This window comes from Leucoraja erinacea, chromosome 12 (assembly GCF_028641065.1).
Source record: "Leucoraja erinacea ecotype New England chromosome 12, Leri_hhj_1, whole genome shotgun sequence".
In the NCBI taxonomy this organism is placed as follows: Eukaryota; Metazoa; Chordata; class Chondrichthyes; order Rajiformes; family Rajidae; genus Leucoraja; species Leucoraja erinaceus.
Window position 1 is genome coordinate 49,653,684 of NC_073388.1, and position 22,837 is coordinate 49,676,520.

General features: G+C 40.8%; 1 protein-coding gene across 2 annotated transcripts in view; it reads left to right on the forward strand.

Annotated features, from left to right (window-relative positions):
* The window catches only part of col4a5 (collagen, type IV, alpha 5 (Alport syndrome)), a 258,803-nt gene that overhangs the window by 191,779 nt on the left and 44,187 nt on the right, over positions 1-22,837 (forward strand). For both annotated transcript variants that reach the window (XM_055644118.1, XM_055644117.1), the window contains 6 exons: positions 1,886-2,025; positions 5,945-6,071; positions 7,027-7,107; positions 7,865-7,963; positions 10,419-10,469; positions 14,288-14,473. In XM_055644118.1, the coding sequence (XP_055500093.1) occupies positions 1,886-2,025; positions 5,945-6,071; positions 7,027-7,107; positions 7,865-7,963; positions 10,419-10,469; positions 14,288-14,473 (684 nt within the window). The remainder of the gene's footprint in view (positions 1-1,885; positions 2,026-5,944; positions 6,072-7,026; positions 7,108-7,864; positions 7,964-10,418; positions 10,470-14,287; positions 14,474-22,837) is intronic.

Here is a 22,837-nt window from a genome sequence, read left to right on the forward strand (position 1 = left end):
AACAGATTATGGGCTCTTAATGTTCAGAGTTTGTCCGAGCCGAGTTTAATAGCCTGATGGCTGTGGGGAAGTAGCTATTCCTGGTCGTTGATGTCTTCAGGCTCCTGTACCTTCTACCTGAAGGTAGCGGGGAGATGAGTGTGTGGCCAGGATGGTGTGGGTCCTTGATGATGCTGCCAGCCTTTTTGAGGCAGCGACTGCGATAGATCCCTTCGATGGTAGGGAGGTCAGAGCCGATGACGGACTGGGCAGCGTTTACTACTTTTTGTAGTCTTTTCCGCTCCTGGGTGCTCAAGTTTCCAAACCAAGCCACGATGCAACCGGTCAGCATGCTCTCTACTGTGCACCTGTAGAAGTTAGAGAGAGTCCTCCTTGACATACGGACTCTCCGTAATCTTCTCCGACGTGCTTTCTTTATAATTGCATCAGTGCTCTCGGACCATGAAAGATCTTCAGAGATGTGCACGCCCAGGAATTTGAAGCTCTTGACCCTTTCCACCATCGACCCGTTGAAATAAATGGGACTGTGGGTCCCCATCCTCCCCCTTCCAAAGTCTAACCAAAATGCCCCTTTCAGTTTGATTCTGTGACAAACCCAATTTTGCATCCAATCCTTGTGCGTGGGTTATCCATTACATCGTGGTGACATTGAACATTACAAATGGGAACATCATGTCTAAAGGTTTGCTAAACAAATACTTTGCCAAAGACTTTAACTTCCCCTCCCATTCCCATACTGACATTTCTGTCCAGGGCCTCCTCAAATGTCAAAGTGAGGCCCAATGCAAATTGAGCTTGGGCTGTTTACAACCCAGAGGTAAGAATATCGACTTCTCTAACTTCAAGTGGCCCCATGCTTTCCCTCTCTCTCCATCCCTCCCCCATTCTATTTCGATCTGACTGTCCCCGTGATTAGATTTTTAGCTTTATATACTTTGTTGTCACCTTCCCCGAGCTAACAATGATCTATTAGTTTAGTTTAGTTTAAAGATACAGCACGGAAACAGCCCCCCCTCCCCAGCCCACCGAGTCCACACCGACCAACGATCCCCGCACATTAACACTATCCTACACCCAATAGGGAAAGTTTTTACATTTACGTCTTTGGAGTGTGGGAGGAAACCGAAGATCTCGGAGAAAACCCATGCAGGTCACGGGGAGAACGTACAAACTCCGTACAGACAGCACCCGTGGCCAGGTTTGAACCCGGGGTCTCCGGCGCTGCATTTGCTGTTAGGCAGCAACTCAGACGCTGCACCTCCGTGACCGCTCTTTATCCTTGAAATTCGTCCCCTTTGATGTCTAGTTTTCACACCTTATCCTTCCATATCTCTGTGTCTCCCTCTCCCCGACTCTCAGTCTGAAGAAGGGTCTCGACCCGAAATGTTACCCACTCCTTCTATCCAGAGATACTGCCTGTCCCGCTGAGTTACTCCAGCATTTTCTTGTCTATCTAAAAGTTCACACCCTCTCAATAATATGGACATTGGTGCATTGTCAGTATTATTGTCAGTAACATTGTCAGTAATGTAATTTATTATCAGTCAGTATTATTGTCAGTGCATTGTCAGTAATGCATTTCGTTGTCTCTGTACTGTACACTGACAATGACAATTAAAATTGAATCTGAATCTGAATTGTACTCGACCCCCACATTCTGAAGGAAACAAGTGGAACAGATGACTTTGTGTGAATATCCCTCATTAAAACAAAAAAATGTTTTAAGTATTGTAACATAAAAGAAACACTGTCTTAAATAAAACACAATATTGGGATTATGAGCTCCTTTGTGCTTCAGGCGTGATGATCATTAATATGTACACGTATTTCTATAATGATTCTTGTTTTTGTGCTGGGTGATGTGACAATGTTTCTTTTAACGCAGGTCCACTGGGTGGCAAAGGTACACCAGGGGGCCCTGGACGTCCTGGTCAGCCCGGCTCCCCCGGACCCCCTGGATACAGAGGTGAGAAGGGCGACTCAGGTGGACAAGTCACTGGATTCCCAGGCCTTCCCGGACCAAAGGTTCGTCTTTCTCCTCCTCTGAAATGTAAACCCCATTTTTTCTCATGCTTGGAAATGACCTAGTAACTTGCTTTCAGGCTAATAGCAAAATGGTTCAGCGTTTGTAAAAGGGGATTCAGTTTTCTGTTGAGTCGTAGAATGGTACTGAATAGAAATGGGCCTTCTGTCCAGCACGTCCACATGCAGACCTCTTTAACCATCTACACTAATCTCGTTTGCCCACATCAGGTCCATATCCTTCCGTGCCTTGCCTATTGAAGGGCCTGCCTGAATGTCTCAACCATAGTGATTACATTTGACCCTATCACCAAATTATCAGCAAGTTTCAGATATCAACCTCTCTCTAAAGACTTCCCTCTCAGATTCCCCTTCAATTTGCCCCCTCTCAACTTAAACCAATGTCCTCTTGTTTTTCATTCCCCAACCATGGGGAATAGATTCAGACTACCTACTCTAACTATGCCTCATAGCCTTTTAACCTCAACATATCTCAGGTCACCCTTCCACCTCCTACTCTCCAAGGAAAACAAACGCAGCCTATCCAATCTTTCCTCATAACTAAAGTCCTGTATTCAATACAACATCCTGATGGAATTCCTCCGGCTCTCTCTCCAAAGCAGCAATATTATTCCTCTCGTGACTGCACACAACCAACGAGGTGTAACCAGTATTTTGCGAAATTGCAAAATAAAATCCCAACTTTCACTTTCTGTACCCTGACCTATGAAGGCAAGCATGCCATAAGTCTTCTTCAGCCACCTCTCCATCTAAACGATCACTTTCAGTTCAGTTTAGTTTATTGTAACGTGCACCGAGGTACAGTGAAAAGCTTTTAGAAACATAGAAACATAGAATATAGGTGCAGGAGTAGGCCATTCGGCCCTTCGAGCCTGCACCGCCATTCAATATGATCATGGCTGATCATCCAACTCAGTATCCTGTACCTGCCTTCTTTCCCTACCCCCTGATCCCTTTCGCCACAAGGGCCACATCTAACTCCCTCTTAAATTTTGCATAAATCCTACCTATGAGGAACCTGGATTATCTCTGCTGCTCTTCTTGAATGAAGGGACAGCATTAGCTATCGTCTAGAGCCCTGGCTCTTCTCCTGGGGCCAATGAAGATGGAAGAATCTCTCCATCCAAGTTTCCAGATATCTCCTCCCTTGATTCCCACAGCAACCGGGGAAAGATCTCATCCATCCCATGGGATTTATCACCCCTTATGAGTCACATAACATCTAACATTTCCTTTTATTTCATACTGACTCGCTTATTCCAGGTGCAAGGTTGTGAGTGCCCAGGGCACAATTTATACTTGGAATGACATCACTAAATATCGGAGGTAGACAAAAAGCTGGAGAAACTCAGAGGGTGAGGCAGCATCTATGGAGCAAAGGAATGGGTGACGGTTTGGGTCGAGACCCTTCTTCAGTCTGATATCTCCCTCCTCTTGGACTCCCCCTCATGGTCATCTATCTGCTTTCCCTCCTCTCTCTAAATACCAGATTGGTTTGCATCTATGCATGTCTTACACTTCTGAAATGTGTTCCCTTGGGCTTCAGTGGAATGAAATTTGAGAAGCAGATGCTGTTCTATGATGCAGTTAGTAATACCATTCTGAAGTTTAGTTTCTGAAAACCTTTAATAATGTATACCCATTGAGATTAGTGATGAATCTGTGAAGCTGTTGATGACTTGACAAATTACTTACATTAACTACTATTGTACTGAGTGGAAAGGAACTGCAGATGCTGGTTTAAACCAAAGATAGACACAAATGGTGCCAGCACAATACCCTGGCTCTCAATGCCTGCAAAACCAAGGAACTGATTGTGGACTTTGGAAGGGGTAGGATAGGGACCCACAATCCCGCTTATATGGTGGAAAGGGTCAAGAACTTCAAATTCCTGGGCGTGCATATTTCCGAAGATCTTTCCTGGTCCCAGCACACTGATGTAATTATGAAGAATCAGCGCCTCTACTTCCTGAGAAGATTACGGAGAGTCGGTATGCCAAGGAGGACTCTCTTGAACTTCTACGGGTGCACAGTAGAGAGCGTGCTGACTGGTTGCATCGTGGCTTGGTTCGGCAACTTGAGCGTCTAGGAGCGGAAATGAATGCAGAAAGTTGTGACCACTGCCCAGTCCATCATCGGCTCTGACCTCCCCACCATCAAAGGGATCTATGGCAGTCGCTGCCTCAAAAGCTGCCATCATCATCAAGGACCCACACCATCCTGGCCACACAATCATCTCTCCGCTGCCATCAGGTAGAAGGTACAGGAGCCTGAAATCTGGTACATCCAGGCTCAGGAACAGCTGCTTCCCCACAGCCATCAGGCTATTAAACCCGCCTTCAAACAAACTCTGAACTATATCAGCCTATTGCACTTTATCTGTTTATTTATTTGTATATACAGTATATGGTCTATGCTATATAGACACACTGAACTGTTCTGTATTCATGCTTCTGTTGTGCTCCAGCAGGCAAGAATTTCATTGTTCTATCTGGAGCACATGACAATAAACTCTCCTGACTCTTGACTTGACTTGAAAATGCTGGAGGAACTCAGCGGGACAGGCAGCATCTCTGGAGGGAAGGAATAGGTGATGTTTCAGGTCGAGACCCTTCTTCAGACTAAACCTCACCATTCCTACTCTCCAGAGATGCTTCCTGTCCCACTGAGTTACTCCAGCATTTTATCTACTATTGTACTGACCCATACAAATTATGGATTTTCATAGTTCAATCATTTGCTCAGTTCCTTGATATCAGCCGAGGAAGTGGTTGGCAGTTCATTTGGACTCTCCAACCCTGGCTATTGGAAGTACAATGAACCCTTGATCATCTATAAGCTGTTAAGAACAGTAAAGTGACCTTAGCTATTGTACATCTCACACTACAAATACTATCTTGGACAAGATGCCATTAGGTATGGAACGACAACGCAAAATTAATACTATCTTCAGGAGGGTCGACAGCGTAAAAATCCAAAGTAGTTCGTAGTTCCACTTCTGTTTGCGATCTAGTAAAGCGAGTATTTGCTCAAACACGTTTCAGGTGAATCACAACAAGAATAATTTCAGCAAGGGAAACGAGGGAAAGCAATCAGTTTTCATGAGATGTGCACCTGTTTTAGACGTTGTAATTAAATGTCTGCACACCTTTTGTATCAAGGGTGTCATCATTTTGACCAAAAATTGGTCTTTGATGTCGTACATGATATGTGTGAGAAAACAGAGGAAGGTCCCATTTCTACACGTGCATTCTGTAATTCTTGATGAAAATTCACCAAAGTCTTGATGTGCTAAAGTTTCTGGGACGGGTGTGCAGGGAGCCCTGTTTTCTTCCCTCTGCAATATAAGGGCAGCTAGGTGTACGTTAAGAACTTCCTCTGGTGAAAATGTCCAGCAAATGTTTGCAAAGGTAGAATTAATGAGGTGCCTATGATATTTTGTGGGGACTATTACATTTTTCTGCTAATTGCATGAAGCTCATATTTTAATGAATTCAGCCATTCAAATGAGCAGCGGTAGAGTTGCTGGCCAAAGGGCCTGTTTCTGCGCTGTATCTCTAAACTAAATGAAAGACTATGAAAGATTCATAGTCTTTGTTGCATTTGATTTTTAAACCCTGATTACCGAACTGAACTATTTTCAGTTTGGACCATTTCAGCTGAAGCCTGGTAGTTTTCAAAGCAGACATTAACTATCCTCTCGATAGACACAAAAAGCTTCTGCAGTCTCGACCCAAAACGTCACCAATTTATTTTCTCCAGAGATGCTGTCTGACCCTCTGCGTTACTCCAGCTTTTTATGTCTGTCTTCGGTTTAAACCAGCATCTGCTGTTCCTTCCCGCACATTAACTATCCTCTAGCTCTGCATTCACATGCTTCTCGTTTTTGTTTTAAATCCAGGGTGACAGCGGTCCTCCTGGTTCGCCAGGGCCCCACGGAATGAAGGGAACTCCAGGTACACCTGGATTTCCTGGACCACCTGGTTCAGTTGGTCATAAAGGTGATCCCGGTCAACCAGGATTCACAGGTAAGTTCTTGCCCATACAAAAACTGTTTTCAAAAACAAATTCAACCTTGTGTGCAATTAAAATATGTCACCTTACAGCTTGAATTAGCACCTCGAATATTCAACACAAATATTGCCAACCAAGCTGAAGACTGCAAGTGACTTGCTGACGTGGACTCGGATATTAGCGTTAGTCATAGAATTAGATTTACGAATAAGGGGTAAGCCATTTAGAACGGAGACGAGGAAACACTTTTTCTCACAGAGAGTTGTGAGTCTGTGGAATTCTTTGCCTCAGAGGGTGGTGAAGGCCGGTTCTCTGGATACTTTCAAGAGAGAGCTAGATAGGGCTCTTAAAGATAGTGGAGTCAGGGGATATGGGGAGAAGGCAGGAACCGGGTACTGATTGGGGATGATCAGCCGTGATCACATTGAATGGCAGTGCTGGCTCGAAGGGCTGAACGGCCTACTCCTGCACCTATTGTCTATTGTCATAGAATCATTTGAGTGTGACAGCACAGAAACAGACCCCTTTGGCCCATCTGGTCAACGTTGACCATCAATTTCCCATTGACACAGGTCACAAGATCATGTGATAGTAGTAGAATTAGGCCATTCAGCCCATCAAGTCTACTTCGCCATTCATTCATGGCTGATCTAAACAGCTCAAAAAACGACATGCGTGACTACAACAAGAAAAGGCTTAGAATTGTTGAATTTAATGCATATGTATTTTGGGTTAAATTTCAGCCAGGATTTCTGGTATTGTTTGAAGTTTGGTCAATGAAAGGTTAAAAATACCTTGGCAGTTCAATCCAAGATTTGAGTGGAACATGAACTTATGTCATGTGTGAACTGATGACAATGGGCAGCAGTATTACTGTATATACAGCTGTACAGAACTGTTACTGAAGAGATATTTTTGCACGGGTTGGATAACATGAGCTAAACACATTTTGTGTTCCTTGTCTTGCAGGTACTCCTGGAATTCCTGGTCCAAAGGGTGGCGATGGTTTTCCGGGTCCTCCTGGTCTTGTTGGACTTCCTGGTCCTCCAGGTACATAAAAGATAGTATAGAGTAAACCATTTAGATTGAACCTTAGCTTGAAATGTCCATTCATCAGAATTGGTGGCCATCACAGCCAAACTGTTGATAGACACAAAAAGCTGGAGTAACTCAGTGGGTCAGACAGCATGTCTGGAGAAAAGGAGTAGGTGATTTTTTTATTGTAAACGTCACCTATTCCTTTTGGCCAGAAACGCTGTCTGGCCTACTGAGTTACTCCAGCTTTTTGTGCATACCTTCAGTTCAAACCAGCATCTGCAGTTCCTTCCTGCACGGCCAAATTATTGTTGACTTATGTACCCTAAATAAAAAGTGGGCTTCTTAATAGGAGCTAAAACGACATGCTATAAGATGAATGTACTTACGCCACTTAATGTTAGCTGCTGCATTGTGTGTGTTGGCACCAAGTGCCAACTAGCTCAATGATGACTTCAGCAGACTCTTTCAAACAGCTCCTTTTACATGACCAGAATAGTCTACTCCTTAAAAGGAAAGGGACACTTGTTTTCCTTAACCCATGGTGACGAAGAATAGAAAAGAAAAATTACTGCAAGCTGCCCTGACTATCTTCTCATGATTAGGCTCAAAGCAACATTTAAAAAAAAACACACCTTCACTCAACTGTATATGGCAAAAGGGTAGACCAGAAATGAGAGGCACTCTTTTGAATAACATCTGTGTATCGGTTTAATTTCTCCTTTGGATTGTTCCAACAATAACAGGTTTGAATGAATTATTTTGCCAACAGGTGACGTAAGTCGCCCTGGGCCTCCAGGTCCAACGGGAGAGAAAGGACAACCTGGCCGTGATGGGATTCCTGGCCCAGCTGGTCTGAAGGGAGATCCAGGTTACTTTAATTCCTCAAAATCCAATGCTTCAAACAGAATTTGTACCTTACACTTAGAGATAGATCATCAAGACATTCTAAAGTGCTCTGCAGGAAAATAAGCCAAAAACTGGCTTGGCCATGGGAGGAAGGTTAGACGGGCGATACACACAAAATGCTGGAGTAACTCAGCGGGACAGGTAGCATCTCTGGAGAGAAGGAATGGGTGCCGTTTCGGATCGAGACCCTTCTACAGACTAGTGTCAGGGGAAAGGGAAATGGGAGATATAGACGGCGATGTAGAGAGAGATATAGAACAAATGAATGAAAGGTATGTAACAAAGTAACGGTGATAATGGAAACAGGCCATTTTAGCTGTTTGCTAGGTGAGAACAAGAAGCTGTTGCGACTTGGGGGGGTGGGGGGGGGGGGGGGGGGAGGGATGGGGAGAGAGGGAATGCAGATCAGAACAGACCACAAGACTCGGTCATTGTGAAGAATTTAATAAGGTCAGAGAAACAAAGGTGGAGAGGCTCCAGCATTGATTTTCAGTGCAGTGCTGATGCCTGCTGTTCATGATGAAACAAAACACTGGGAGATGTATGCGAGGACAGAGTTGAAAGATCAAAGGAAACGAGAGGGAAGGGGTTTGTCGATTGGGAAGGTAGGGACTGATTCAAAACTACGAACAGGGATTGTAAATTAGGTGCATTAGGGACTGTTCTACTCAGTAAATCTGAGTGTTGAATGAGTGTGACATAATGTGGAACAAGCTGGAGACAGTGAAGGTGACTGAGTGACAGGTTAAATTATCTAAAGGTTCTTCAACCTTGCTGTTTAACAAAGGCAAGGAAGAGAGGACAATAAAGCATAGTTCATGGAAGGCTGCAAGTTCTCTATTAACAATGCTGAAGGTATTATAGTTTGTCAAAATCATACTATGTGATACACTTGTTTTGCAAATATACCCTTACAATTTATATACAACTGATGGTACAATGATGTATCAAAATCATATAACCATATAACCATATTACAGCATGGAAACAGGCCATCTCGGCCCTTCTAGTCTGTGCCGAACACTTACTCTCACCATCATCCCACAGGAGATATACCTGCCTTTAAATATGCCCTTACATTTATATCTGACAGAGTTTTCCCTTTGCAGAGCGAATAAAGCAATACAAAATAATAGATTACAATATGTTTACATTTTTACCGTGGTTTAAATATTTAAATAGGTATTCACAGGTACAAACTCATCTGAGTTTCAATTCAGTTGATCTACTTGTCAATTGCATCTCAAAGATCTCCTCGACTGTAAAGGTGCATTATGGGCCTGTGATTTGTTTAGGCAACTGTCGGCGACTGTCACAAGCGTAGCAGGTCGCCGCAAAACCGGCGACAACCTACGTCATCCTGGTGACAATCTATGACAGCACCCACGTCAGGAGAAGTCAAGCTACGCTCATTGGCGTCAAACCTACTGTTGCCGAAAATGCTGAAACTTTAGCGGTGACCAGAACGACACTACGACTTTTTACGCAACGGAGGCGACTACTCCCGGCGAACACGTGGCCACAAACTAGTCGCCTGTTGTTGCTTAAAAAATTGCCTGTCGGACCGGCCCGTTAGTCATACTTCAGGTGCCCTTGATTCCGCAGGATTGTCTTCATGCCCGGCCCATGTGTCGTTCAATAGTTTCTGCTCTGCTTTAGTGTGCAGTCGGTGTGTGAGACATTTACCAAAATGATTTGGGGATGAACATTCTATGTTTTAAGTTTTGCTCTAAGTTAATGGAAAAGAAAATGAGGGTAGATGCACAACAAGCAAGTGAATCAGTACCAATTATTTACATTAATACCCAAAGTCGATATCATGCCTCACGAGACTCGATAACTTATGACTCCCAGATTGAGTTCAAGGATAAAATGCAAAAATCCAAGCTCTCTCTCGAAGCTGCCTTAGTCCACATGTTGAAATTGGGATGGTTGATGGAGATCGTCTGGCCTGACGCTGTGGTGGGAATTCCTGAAACAAACAGCAATTTTGCTTGAGTGCAGTTTTTTGTTTCTGAAATCCGACGGGACAGACAAAATCTCTAACCCATAACAAGCTGAAACACAGGGCTGCATGAAGGTGCAGCGGTAGAGTTGCTGCCTTACAGCCCCATTGACCCAGGTTCGATCCTGACTCCGGGTGCTGCCTGTACAGAGATTGTATGTTCTCTCCGTGACCACGTGGGTTTTCTCTGGGTGCTCCGGTTTCCTCCCACACTCCAAAGGCATGCAGGTTTATAGGTTAATTGGCTTTGGTAAATTGTCCTTAGTGTGTAGGACACACACACACACTTAGTGTACGGGGATCACTGGTTGACACGGGCTCTCTTTTGCGTTGTATCTCTAAAAAAAGCTAAACTGAACTAAATGTAAACACAGCCTTTGTTTCATGATTATCTTCATTCCGCTGTCTCCAGGTTCACCGGGTATTGGCACCCCAGGTCCCCCTGGTCTTTCAGGAATCCCAGGTAAATAAGAACTCAGAAAATAATCAATTGTATAATTTAGTGAAACACGTCTTTTTTTTTTTTAATAATATTTTTATTAGAAGCAAACATATTATAGCAAAAACATTTCATGTATATCAGTCATACATTATTAATATTATCAGTTGTGGATTGATTCTGCTTCTAGTTTTTTTTTATATAGATAGGGAGTAAGAGAGAAAGAAAAAAAAAAAAATGGCATGATAAAATAGAATGGAATAATTTACTAATAATGCAACATTGGAGATTGGTTCGTAAATTATGAAGTATAACTTTTCATCTAATCCTGAGTTCAAGCTTCAGTTAGGTTCCCGTGCTGAACCAATCTACCCCTTCAAATAGTCAATGAATGGAGACCATATTCTGACAAAAAGTTCTTGTTTGTCCATTAAGACAAGTCTGATTCTTTCCAAGTGTAGGGTCTCCGACATTTCCATAATCCACATTTTAATTGTGGGGATTATAGGGCCTTTCCAAAATCTTAATATTGATTTTTTCCCAGTTTTACTATACTATAGTCGAGAAGGTTTATTTGGCTTGTTGTCAATGTTAGACTTTGTTCTGATATTCCTAGTATTATTAGTTTTGAGTCGGGATCCAATTTAGTATTGATAACTTCAGAAATTATTCTAAAAATATTAATCCAGAAATTTTTGATTTTTATACAATTTACAAAAGTATCCGTTAAGTTAGCCTCTAGATGCTGACATTTATCACAGATAGGAGAAATATGTGCGATGATTCTATTTAGTTTTGTTTTAGTTTAATGTAATCTGTGTAATACTTTAAATTGTATTAAAGCATGTCTGGCATTTAACAAGCATTGATGTATATATTGTAGACTTTCATCCCAAATATCTTTCATTAAAGGTTGGCCTAATTCATTTTCCCATGTGTGTCTATATAATTTCATCGATGGGACCTTGCTATCTAAGAGGATGTTATAAATATAAGTTATTAATTTTTCTGTATTAGGATGTTTATTCAAACATTCATCAAGGATTTCTGGTTCCCTAGTCCTATAATCTTGTGTATTAGATTATTAGATTTAACATAATCTCTAAATTGTAGATATCTGAAAAAGTTATTTGAGTGTAGTTTGTAGATCTGTTGTAACTCCTGAAATGAAAGAAAAGTGCCTTTCCTATAAAGATGTCACATCTTTTTAATTCCATAATTTTTCCATTGTGTAAAACCTTTATCAAATATGGAGGGTTTAAATAAAGGATTGTTTACAATGGGGAAACAGAATGATATATTATCCAATTTTAAAGTATTTTTTAATTGTTTCCAGATTCACATACCACTATGTATATTATAGGATTTTCCCTATAGGTTTTTTTGTGCAGTTTTGTGGGAGCAAACATAATCAAAACAATTTCAAAAGTCTTCCTTTTCCATCCTTAACCAATCTGGTTGCTGATCCATTTCTTCCAGCCAGAAATTCATATTTTTAATATGGACTGTCCAAAAATAAAACAAAAAATTTGGTACGGCTAAACCTCCATTTGTCTTTGATTTACATAAATGTTTTTTGCTTATTCTATGATTCTTATAATCCCAGATAAAGCTTGTAACAATGGAATCGACTTTAAAAAACAAAATTTTTGTGAGATTTATCGGAATTAATTGGAATAGGTACAGTAATTGCGGTAAAAAGATCATTTTTATAGCATTAATTCTACCAAACATTGAAATAGGAAGTGTTTTCCAACGCTCATGCTTCAATAGCAAGGCGAATAATAATGGGGATAGCGGGCATCCTTGTCTACAACCTCTAGAAAGTTTAAGGTTAATTGATAACATTTGGTTTGTTAATATTCTAGCTGTTGGGTTAGAATATAAACCCATGTGCAGTACTTCTCCCCCAGTTGAAATTTTTCCATCACCGAAAATAAATATGACCATTCTACCTGATCAAATGCTTTTTCAGCATCTAACGAAATGATTGCTAGGTCTGCATTAGCAATTCTATTTGAGTATATGATATTGAATAGTCGTCTCAGATTATAAAATGAGTAACGTCTTGGAATAAAACCTGTTTGGTCGGGGTGTGTTAATTTGATAATCACTAAACACAATCTATGAGATAGGATTTTAGTTAATATTTTCTGATCAGTATTTAAGAGAGCTATTGCTCTATATGAACCTGGGCCTTCAAGATCCTTATCAGTTTTTGGTATAAGTGTTATAGTGTTATAACACTTGTGACATTGTGTGACATGTCTTCTAATGTCACAGCATTAGAATGCTGTTGATTCCTATTGAGTGACGCATTTAATACAAGTAAAGATTAATTGTATCTTCATAGCGATAAATGTCTGCACATCAGATTCAGATTCAGATTCAATAAATGTCTGCACGTGAGAACCCACACAGTAATCAGATCTATGTATGTGTTGAAAAATTAACAGTGAAGATGTAAACAATGCTGAACCTGAGATTTAAACTAGCCTCCCCCAAGCATTACACAATGACATTATGTTTACCGCTGGCTCAGGACAATAAAAATTGCAGTGAAAACGGTAAACTGAAATGACACTGACTAAAACTGGAGGTCACTGTAAGGTCATTGGTGCAGAATGCTATTACATTATTCAGAGGGCAGTGTTAGACAGAGAGTAGAGTGATTGTGAGTTACAATCTGTGACTAAACAAATTGTGCGGGTGGACAAAAATGCTGGAGAAACTCAGCGGGTGAGGCAGCATCTATGGGGCAAAGGAAATAGGCAACGTTTTGGGTCCAGATCCTTCTTCAGACCCGAAACGTTGCCTATTTCCTTCGCTCCATAGATGCTGCCTCACCCGCTGAACTTCTCCAGCATTTTTGTCTACCTTCGATTCTCCAGCATCAGCAAATTGTGCAAGTGCATTTATTTTCAGATTAATGATTATTTCAGAGTAGTATTTGAATGTACTGAAGAGATTTAAAATATGTGATAGCTGAGTCTGAAGCAGAGGTTACATTATAATCCAGGCGTTCCAATAATTGAAAGATCAAAGGTTTTATGGTACGTGTGTGTAACACTCGAGAGAGTTTGTGTTTTGCGTTATTCCTCTTGGTGCTCTTTTGGAGAGACCAGTGTTGGACGTAAACATGGAAGTGGATATAAACATGGAAGAGACATGTTCAGAATCTTTTGCAAACCCCAGACCTATTGTAAATAAAGCCAGTTACCTGAAAGTGTCATACTAAGGTCCTCTTGCCATTTGTTGAATGGGAGAATTGTGGTGACTCTGAACACTAAATGTGTGGATTGCTGGCACAATGCCACCAATGATCATTTAAGATGGGGGAAATCAGCCCACTACATTGTGTTAAAGCCAAGAGATGCATTCCCACTTCTTCAAGCTACATGAAAATATAATATAAAAAATAATATTATGATGCAGATTTTAAAGAGCCACACCAAGGGCTTTTAAGAAATGGTGTTTCATTGGGCCATAGCATACAATAAATGGATAGAGGAGCATCAACAACATACTTTCACCTCTCTGCAGTTTACACAGCTCTAACCAATTAATGTAATGTATAACCTATTATACTGAAAAGTAATCCAGTCATACAGTGGCGCTCATTGCTAGATCAGAAGATCTTATGAATTACGGCTTGATGATCTGTGATTGGAGCCCTGTAGGCATGAACATCAGTTGACTCACATGGATTCCTTGCATTGCTATTTAAATACGTAAAGGACGTTTATTAGCTGAGGAAAGAAATGACCTATTTAAGAATAATTAATCTTATGTGCATTTCAATAGCTCTCAAGTGCCTCACCATCTATTGTTTTCCTATGTAGGAACAAAAGGAGATCCAGGTACTCCAGGTATCCCGGGTTCTCCTGGAGCACCAGGTCTTAAAGGTGACCCTGGTTTCCCTGGGTTTGGAGGACAGCAAGGCCCACCAGGTCCACCTGGACAACCAGGACACACATTGGAAGGCCCAAAAGGTGTACCAGGAATTCCAGGCCAGCCGGGCCGACCAGGTAAATCTGGGAGAAGGGGAAGATGAGGACACTGCCTTCTCCTATACATTTGTGCACTATTTGCATGTGTGAAAAATTGTTGTTTAATTTGTGGCAGAGATCACTGAAATCACAATTGTACGCAATGTTTGTACCTTCTCCCTACCACAAACAGGCACATGTTTCTTGGCATATGTCACATCATTTGTACATTTGATTTTCAGAATGTTATGTGCACATTCTCTGCAATGTTTTCACTGGCTTGGTCATATTCTGATGATTGCCCATTATGGATTAAGGATATATATATATATATATATATAGTTATTTAAAATGTACCTGAATGCTGGTCTGTACTAGAGAGTTATCCTTATTCTTCATGGACTTAATGGAAAAAGGAGGGCAGATAGTGAAGTCAAGAAAATAGCCTTTGCTCTTAGTTGAAAGAAGGAAGATGTTCTGTTAAATATTATGCTCCTATTCAATGTTGTATTTTTGCATCAGCATGTGGATTGTAAGTCCCATATGTTACCAAACGAAATGGTTTTCTATGCAGTGTCGGAATATAAACATATTGCACATAGGCAGGTAGCGGAGAGACGTCTACTTTTGCTTGATCGAGGGTAATGGGCCGGTCCTACTTAGGCCACTACAGGCGACTGCTGCAAAATTTTCAACATGTTGAGAATTTTTCGGCGACAGTGGCGACAATTGTTGCTGTCATAGGTTGACGTAGGTGCTGTCGAGGTTGTCGCCAGGTGTCGTGGGTGAAATCCATTAAAACTAGTCCCTGGCAGTCACCTAAAGAGTCGCCTAAGTGTGACAGGCCCATAAGAGTTTCCTGAAATTCCATACTGGTTTGTTGGAGATGCAGCTTGATAAATGTATGGTGAATGATTTCAGAGATGGTTAGTTTCTGTGGTACACACTATATGGGAAGGATGTGGAGGAGTGCAAAGAAATCGTGACCAGCCTGGAGATGGGAGGTCTTGCTGAGCGTATCTCTGTGCCTTTGTTATAAGTTTCATTCTCTTGTTTCCGATCCAGCAGCTCACCAGTCTGAGCGGTTGCCAATTGAAATATCCAAGAGCAGGGGTTGCAGCTTGAGAGGTCTGGGGACAGCCCTCAGCGATCACTAGGGGAAGAAGTGTAGGTTGGAGATGGACACAGGCGGATGGATGGATGGCTGATGATAGCAAGGCTGGAGAACAGTGGCCAATAACTTCCGTAGGGGGGCTGAGGATGGCGGTGTGTTTGCTCCTCCTAGTCCACTGCTCCTAGATCTGCCCCTCGAGAACCAGCAGCCACCTCTATTAGCCTAAGCTTCACGATACTTGCTAGCATGTTACATTTCTATCAGGCTCCCGACACACTCTGCCAGGCTTGGTTCAAATAGAATAACACAGCAACATGCCTCATAAGCACACGGGATTTCCACGAAAAAACACATTGGTTGAAGGTTGTTTCATATTCCCTTTAGCCCTCAGTCCTGCCCACACATCCCGCCCACTTTGCGAGAGAGTCGTTCCCACTTTGTTCTTATTGATAGGGGACAAAAGTGCTTCTGAAGATTGCTCATCTCACAGCAGAGTGTCCAAAAAGCATAATATTGCAGATTGTATTATAATCCAAAACTAAACCCCCAAATGCTGGAATAAGTTGGGTCGGCAGTGTCTGTGGAAAGAGAAGAGGAGTTACTGTTTTATGTCCATCTGAAACATTAAATCTCTCATTCTTTCTCTCCATAGATTATAATTGACCTGTCAATATTCCTTGCACGTTTGGTACTTTAGGTTTTTGTTACCTGAGAACGTGTAGTTGTCAGTGAATAATCTTTTGATATGATGTCAAAATGTCGGAGTTGGTCATTCTGTTGAGACTATTGAAGCGAATGAAAAATAAGAATTTAACTTTAGAGTTTAGATTATTTTAAGTCTTATTTCCAAATGAGGAAATCCATGGGTTTGGGAAATGGATCTTTCATGTGACAGAGGAGTGTCGTTGTTCTATCCTTGGCTTGATGAATTCCAAGATGGCGCCCAACCCCAGGCGACTGTTTGTGTGCCCGCCACAGAAGCAGATCTAGATATTACTAATTGCTCCACACTTTTAAATCTCTACTCCTACAGCAACAGTCCTTATTCCCTTATCGTGCATCTATACACTGTAAATGGCCCAATTGTAATCATGTATTGTCTTTCTGCTGACTGGATAACATGCTACAAAAGCTTTTCACTGTACTTTGGTACACGTGACAATAAACTGAACTGAACTGAAAAATAAAGAATCATCACAAGAGGACAATTAGACGTGAACAGCTCGCCAGGCCTCTAAAGTCTGTATGACTGTTCATTACAATCATGGCTGATCTATGCTGGCCTGACTGCTCTTCTGTACCAGTTCCTCACACCCCCAGTTCCTTAGTCTTTCAAATGTTTATCCATCTCCACCTTAAATGTATCTGATGAAATGGCATCTGGTCCCCATCAGGGTAGGGCGGTCACAGTGGCGCAGCGGTAGAGTTGCTGCCTTACAGCGAATGCAGCGCCAGAGACCCGGGTTCGATCCCGACTACGGGTGTTGTCTATACAGAGTGTGTACGTTCTCTTCCGTGACCCGCGTGGGTTTTCTCCGAGATCTTCGGTTTCCTCCAGCACTCCAAAGACGTGCAGGTTTGTAGGTTAATTGGCTTGATAAAATGTAAAATAAGGATATTAATAAGAGGTTTGCCCAATTTTATCATAATTTATACACATCCAAAATAAAGACAGATGTAAGTAAAATTACAAATTTTTTTAGATAATTGCAAGCTCCCAAAATTGGATAGTTTAGAACAAGAGCAATTAGGAGCACGGATTACTAGTGAAGAAATAAAACAAATAATAAACTCATTGAAAAATGGGAAGACCCCAGGACCAGATGGCTTTAGTAATGAATTTTATAAAAGATTTCAGGAGTCAATTGTACCAAGATTATTTAATTTATACATGCAGGCTTATACTGAAAATAAACTACCAGAAACCCTAGCAGAAGCAACAATAACGCTTATACCAAAAAAAGATAAAGATTTAGATGAACCTGGTTCTTATAGAGCTATATCACTTCTAAATACGGATCAGAAAATTTTAGCAAAGATTCTAGCTAGAAGGCTAAATAATTATATTAACAATTTAATAAATACGGATCAAACGGGATTTATACCCAAAAGACAATCATTTAATAATTTGAGAAGGCTTTTAATATAATGTACTCTCATAAGGAGGACAATGAAGATATCTCAGTGGTCACGTTGGATGCAGAGAAGGCATTTGATCAAGTAGAATGGCAGTATTTATACAAGGTACTCCAAAAATTCAATATGGGAGAGAATTTTATTAGATGGATTAAACTACTTTGTGATAGACCTACGGCAAGAATATTAACTAACGCTATCTCCAAAATTTTACTTATCAAGGGGTAATAGGCAAGGGTGTGCCTTATCACCATTGCTATTTGCCCTTATGATAGAACCGCTGGCCGAAAGGATTAGAAATCACCCGAATATTCACGGATATAACAGCAAGGACTCAAAGAATAAAATTTCATTATACGCTGATGATATCCTTTTATATATTACTAATACACAAACGAGTATACCCACCTTATTAACACTAATTGAGGAATTCGGCTCTTTTTCAGGATATAGAATAAATTGGAATAAAAGCGAAATTATGTCTTTAAAACCACAAGATTCGAGACACTTACTAAAATTCCCCTTCAAAATTGCAACAGAAAAATTCAAGTACCTGGGTATTCAAATTACGAGAAGACACAAATCATTATTTAGTGCCAATTTTATACCACTATTAAATAAACTGAATGATACGATTAAATTTTGGAAAACGCTTCCGCTCTCATTGATAGGTAGAATTAACGCTATAAAAATGACTTTCTTACCACAATTAATATATTTGTTTCAAGCGATCCCAATATATATTCCATAATATTTTTTCAAAAAATTAGATTCCACTATCACTAATTTTATATGGGACTACAGAACACATAGAATTCAACGAAAGCATTTGTGCAAATCTAAAGAAGTGGGGGGTTTATCATTACCTAACTTTATATATTACTACTGGGCTGTGCATATTAAGAACATAATATACTGGCTGGATAGTTCCACTCAGCAGTTGGAGTGGATAAGAATGGAGAAAGAGGAGTGCTATCCGCACGATATAGGAACGATCCTGCTCTCACCGATAAAATTGAATAGTATAATATATAAGAAGAACCCAATTATTCACAATATAATGAGAATTTGGAAACAAATAAAAATATCCTTGAAATTAAATAATTTATCAGTACTAACCCCACTATTGAACAACCCCGCATTCAAACCTTCTCTCATCGACAACACATATCAACAATGGGATAGACTGGGGATTAGGAAAGTAGGGGATATGTATGAAGTGGGCAAACTGTTATCATTTCAACAATTAAAATTAAAATTTAAATTGAAGGATAATCAATATTTTAAATATATACAGGTATGTGACTTTATGAAGAAATATACACATAGATTTCAAACGATATTTTTAGATCCTTTAGAAGAAGCAATGAATATTAAGGCTGATTCACAAAAATTAATATCATACTTTTATAATAATATATTAAATAGAGAATCACCCTCAACAGAAGCATTAAGGGAAGATTGGGAACAAGAGCTAATGATAAAGATCTCGAAGGATAGATGGGAAAAGTATTTGATGAATACACATAACTGTTCTATTAATGCAAGACATAATTTAATTCAATTCAAATTATTACATAGACTATATTATTCAAAAACGAGGTTGAATAAATTTTATCCAAACGTCTCTCCCAGATGCGATAAATGTTTGTTTCAAAACGCTAATATAACACACTCATTCGTAGGATGTACAAAGTTGAATAAATTTTGGAGTGATATATTTGATATATTTACAAAGCTTTTCAAGTCAAGAATAGAACCCAAAACGGAATGGATTATATTTGGAATAATAGGAGAAGATACCAATTTAAATAAAGATCAAAATGTTTTTTTTAATTATGGGTTAATAATTGGAAAGAAATTGATACTTAAATTTTGGAAAAATACAACCACACCAACTGTTAAAATGTGGATTAGGAATATGATGGACATAGCACGCCTTGAAGAAATGAGACTCCGACTAATAGATAAATATGACCAATTCTTAAGGAGTTGGTCTCCTTTCATCGACTTTTTGGAATCATGTGATGCAGCGGTACCGTAAGGATTTCTGATTTCAGTTCATGACGCGGATAGATCTACATCTCCGAATACAGATTTGAAAAATTCTCTTTTAAGGGGCCTTCTCTTCTATTTCTACTTTCCACTTTCTCTCTTCCTTTTTTAAAAAAAAATTTATATACACACTTCACGTTTTTCTACTCTCTACCATCTATTTTCCACTTTTTCCCCTTTCTATTGTTTTCTTTTTCTTGTCCTGCTTACTTCCTTCTTATAACATAAAACTAGAGGTTGTACATAGAATGGATTACGGTATTACATAGTTGCCACCTAAAATTAGGTGCCACTGTACTGTTTTGTGCTGTATTAACTTCTAATAAAATAAACAAAAAAAAACAAACAAAAAAAACAAAAAAAAAAAGTAAAATTGTCCAGTGCTGAGTGATGCCGTGCCTGGAGCTTTTCAGCGTACTACATCCTGATCCAGATGCAGATCCAGCCCTCAGTGCGTACACTTAACACAGCACGACAATCGGGTATTGGTTAACCCCTGACATCCGTACTAATCAAGAATCTATCTCTACCAAAAAATATCAATTGATGGCCTCCACAGCCTTCTGTGGCAATGAATTCCACAGAGTCACCACCCTCTGACTAAAGAAATTTCTCCTCATCTCCTTCCTAAAGGAATGTCCTTTAATTTTGAGGCTATGACCTCCAGTCCTAGACTCTCCCACTAGTAGAAACATCCTCTCCACATCCACTCTATCCAGGCTTTTCACTATTCGCTAAGTTTCAATGAGGTTCCCCCTCATCGTTCTAAACTCCAGCGAGTACAGGCCCAGTGGCGTCAAACGCTCATCCTATGTTAACCCACTCATTCCTGGGATGATTCTCTTAAACCTCTTCTGGACCCTTTCCAGAGCCAGCACACCCTTCCTCAGATCTGGGTCCCAGAATGACCATCAATGATCTTATCCTGTAAACAATAAAAAATAATGAGGAAATTCCACTCAGCAGAACTTTTAACACAAAATGGAAAATTGTGCAAAGCCATCTAACTATTAATCTAAGAATGGCTGAGTTCCACTTTTTCTGCTTATATTGAGACTTTGCTGCAATTATACATTGGTATTTTAACTGACTTATTAAGTTTCCAACCAGCAGTATTGTTTGTCATATGGTATATCTGACGCATCTAATGATGAACTTTGGTTGAATCATGATCCTCCTCAGGTCCATCAGGTTAGCCCTTCAAGCAATAATTAACTTGCACGAATTAGAATGATGACAACAGTAATGTACAGAATATTGAGCAATAAAGTGAGATATGAATTTCCATTGCCTTTTAACTAAAATGTGGATCTTTCCAACACATTTCACCGAATATCCTGAGCGCTGTTGTTCCAAACTCTAGTAATTTTTGAAACTCCAAAACAAATTACATTCTCTTCCAAACAGGAGTGAAATTTTGGTTTGTTCAATTAATTTTTAACAGAATACAACTGCGCCACTGTGGAATGTAAAAAATAAATGGTACAAACTGTGGTGGTGGAGAAAAGAGTCCAGGAATTAATAACTTGCCATATAACTCACCAAGGACCTGATTTCCCTTTAATACTCCTCTGGACTATGTGAGGAAGGTCACCTTTGTCACTTGCACTGGCATATCATCATAGAAATCAAATTTGCTTGGAGCAGAGTACATGCAATTCCTGATGTTCAGTCATGAGTTTAACTCTTGTGACCAAAGACACATTTTAAATGTGTTATAATTTCATGTGCTTTTTTTTTGTTTGTAGTTCGTTAATGCATTAGAATTATACATTTCAACGCACTGTCTCTTGCCCAGAGTAGGTGAATCGAGGACCAGAGGACAGATTTAAGGTGAAGAGGAAAAGATTTCATAGGATTCTGTGGGGTAACGGTTTCCACACAAAGGGTGATGGGTGTATGGAACAAACTGCCAGAGGAGGTAGTTGAGGCAGGGACTATCCCAACATTTAAGATACAGTTAGACTGATACATAGGTGGAGGGATATGGACCAAAAGCAGGTAGTGTAGCTGGGACATGTTGGCGGGTGTGGGCAAGTTGGGCCGAAGGGCCTGTTTTCACACCGTATCACTCTACGACTACATTATACCTCCACCATGCATGAATGCTTCAAAATCAAGTAGACGAGATTTATTGCCATGTACTCAAGCATGAGCAAGTTACATAGAAACATAGAAAATAGGAGCAGGAATAGGCATTCGGCCCTTCGAACCAGCACCGCCATTCAATATGATCATGGCTGATCATCTAAAATGAGTACCCCTTTCCTGTTTTTTCCCCATATCCCATGATTTCACTGGCCCCAGAGCAAAATGTTGCTCTCCCTAGAAAACATCCAGTGAATTGGCCTCCACTGCCTTCTGTGGCAGAGAATTCCACAGATTCAAAACTCTCTACGTGAAGAAAGTTTGTCCTCATCTCAGTCCTAAATGGCCTACCCCTTAACCTTAAACTGTGACCCCTGGTTCTGGACTCCCCCAACATGGGGAACATTTTTTCTGCAGTTACAGTAAGAGTGAAAATCTAGCAGGCAAGCAGGATGCTTTCTCCAACCACCCCCATTTCTCAGTCCTAAATGGCCTACCCCTTAACCTTAAACTGTGACCCTTGGTTCTGGACTCCCCCAACATGGGGAACATTTTTTCTGCAGTTACAGTAAGACTGAAAATCTAACAGGCAAGCAGGATGCTTTCTCCAACCACCCCCATTTGAAGTCCACTATCTTCCACCGTTTCTACCCAGTGCTTGGTACCTATGTGCAGCAGCCACTGGTTGTCCCCCAGGATGCACCGAGCCGCAGCCTGATCCATGCCAGTCACCAGGGTGAATTTGGCGCAGAGACACTCACGTCAGCAGCGCAACGCTTCCGACACCTCCGACGGCTCGGGACTCTTGCACTGAGGCTGCTCCATTGCCGGAGCTGCAGTGAGCGACTCGCCAGCCCCGGCTCCCCGTCCGCATCTGCCCTCGCCGTTGCTTCTGCTTCCATCCCTCGCTCCGCCCCATCTCTCCCTCGACCAGGTTGCTCAGAGCGCAGCAGCGCCTCGGCCAAAGCCAGAGACACTGAAACATGTCGAGCCAAAAAAGTGGTGGGGGG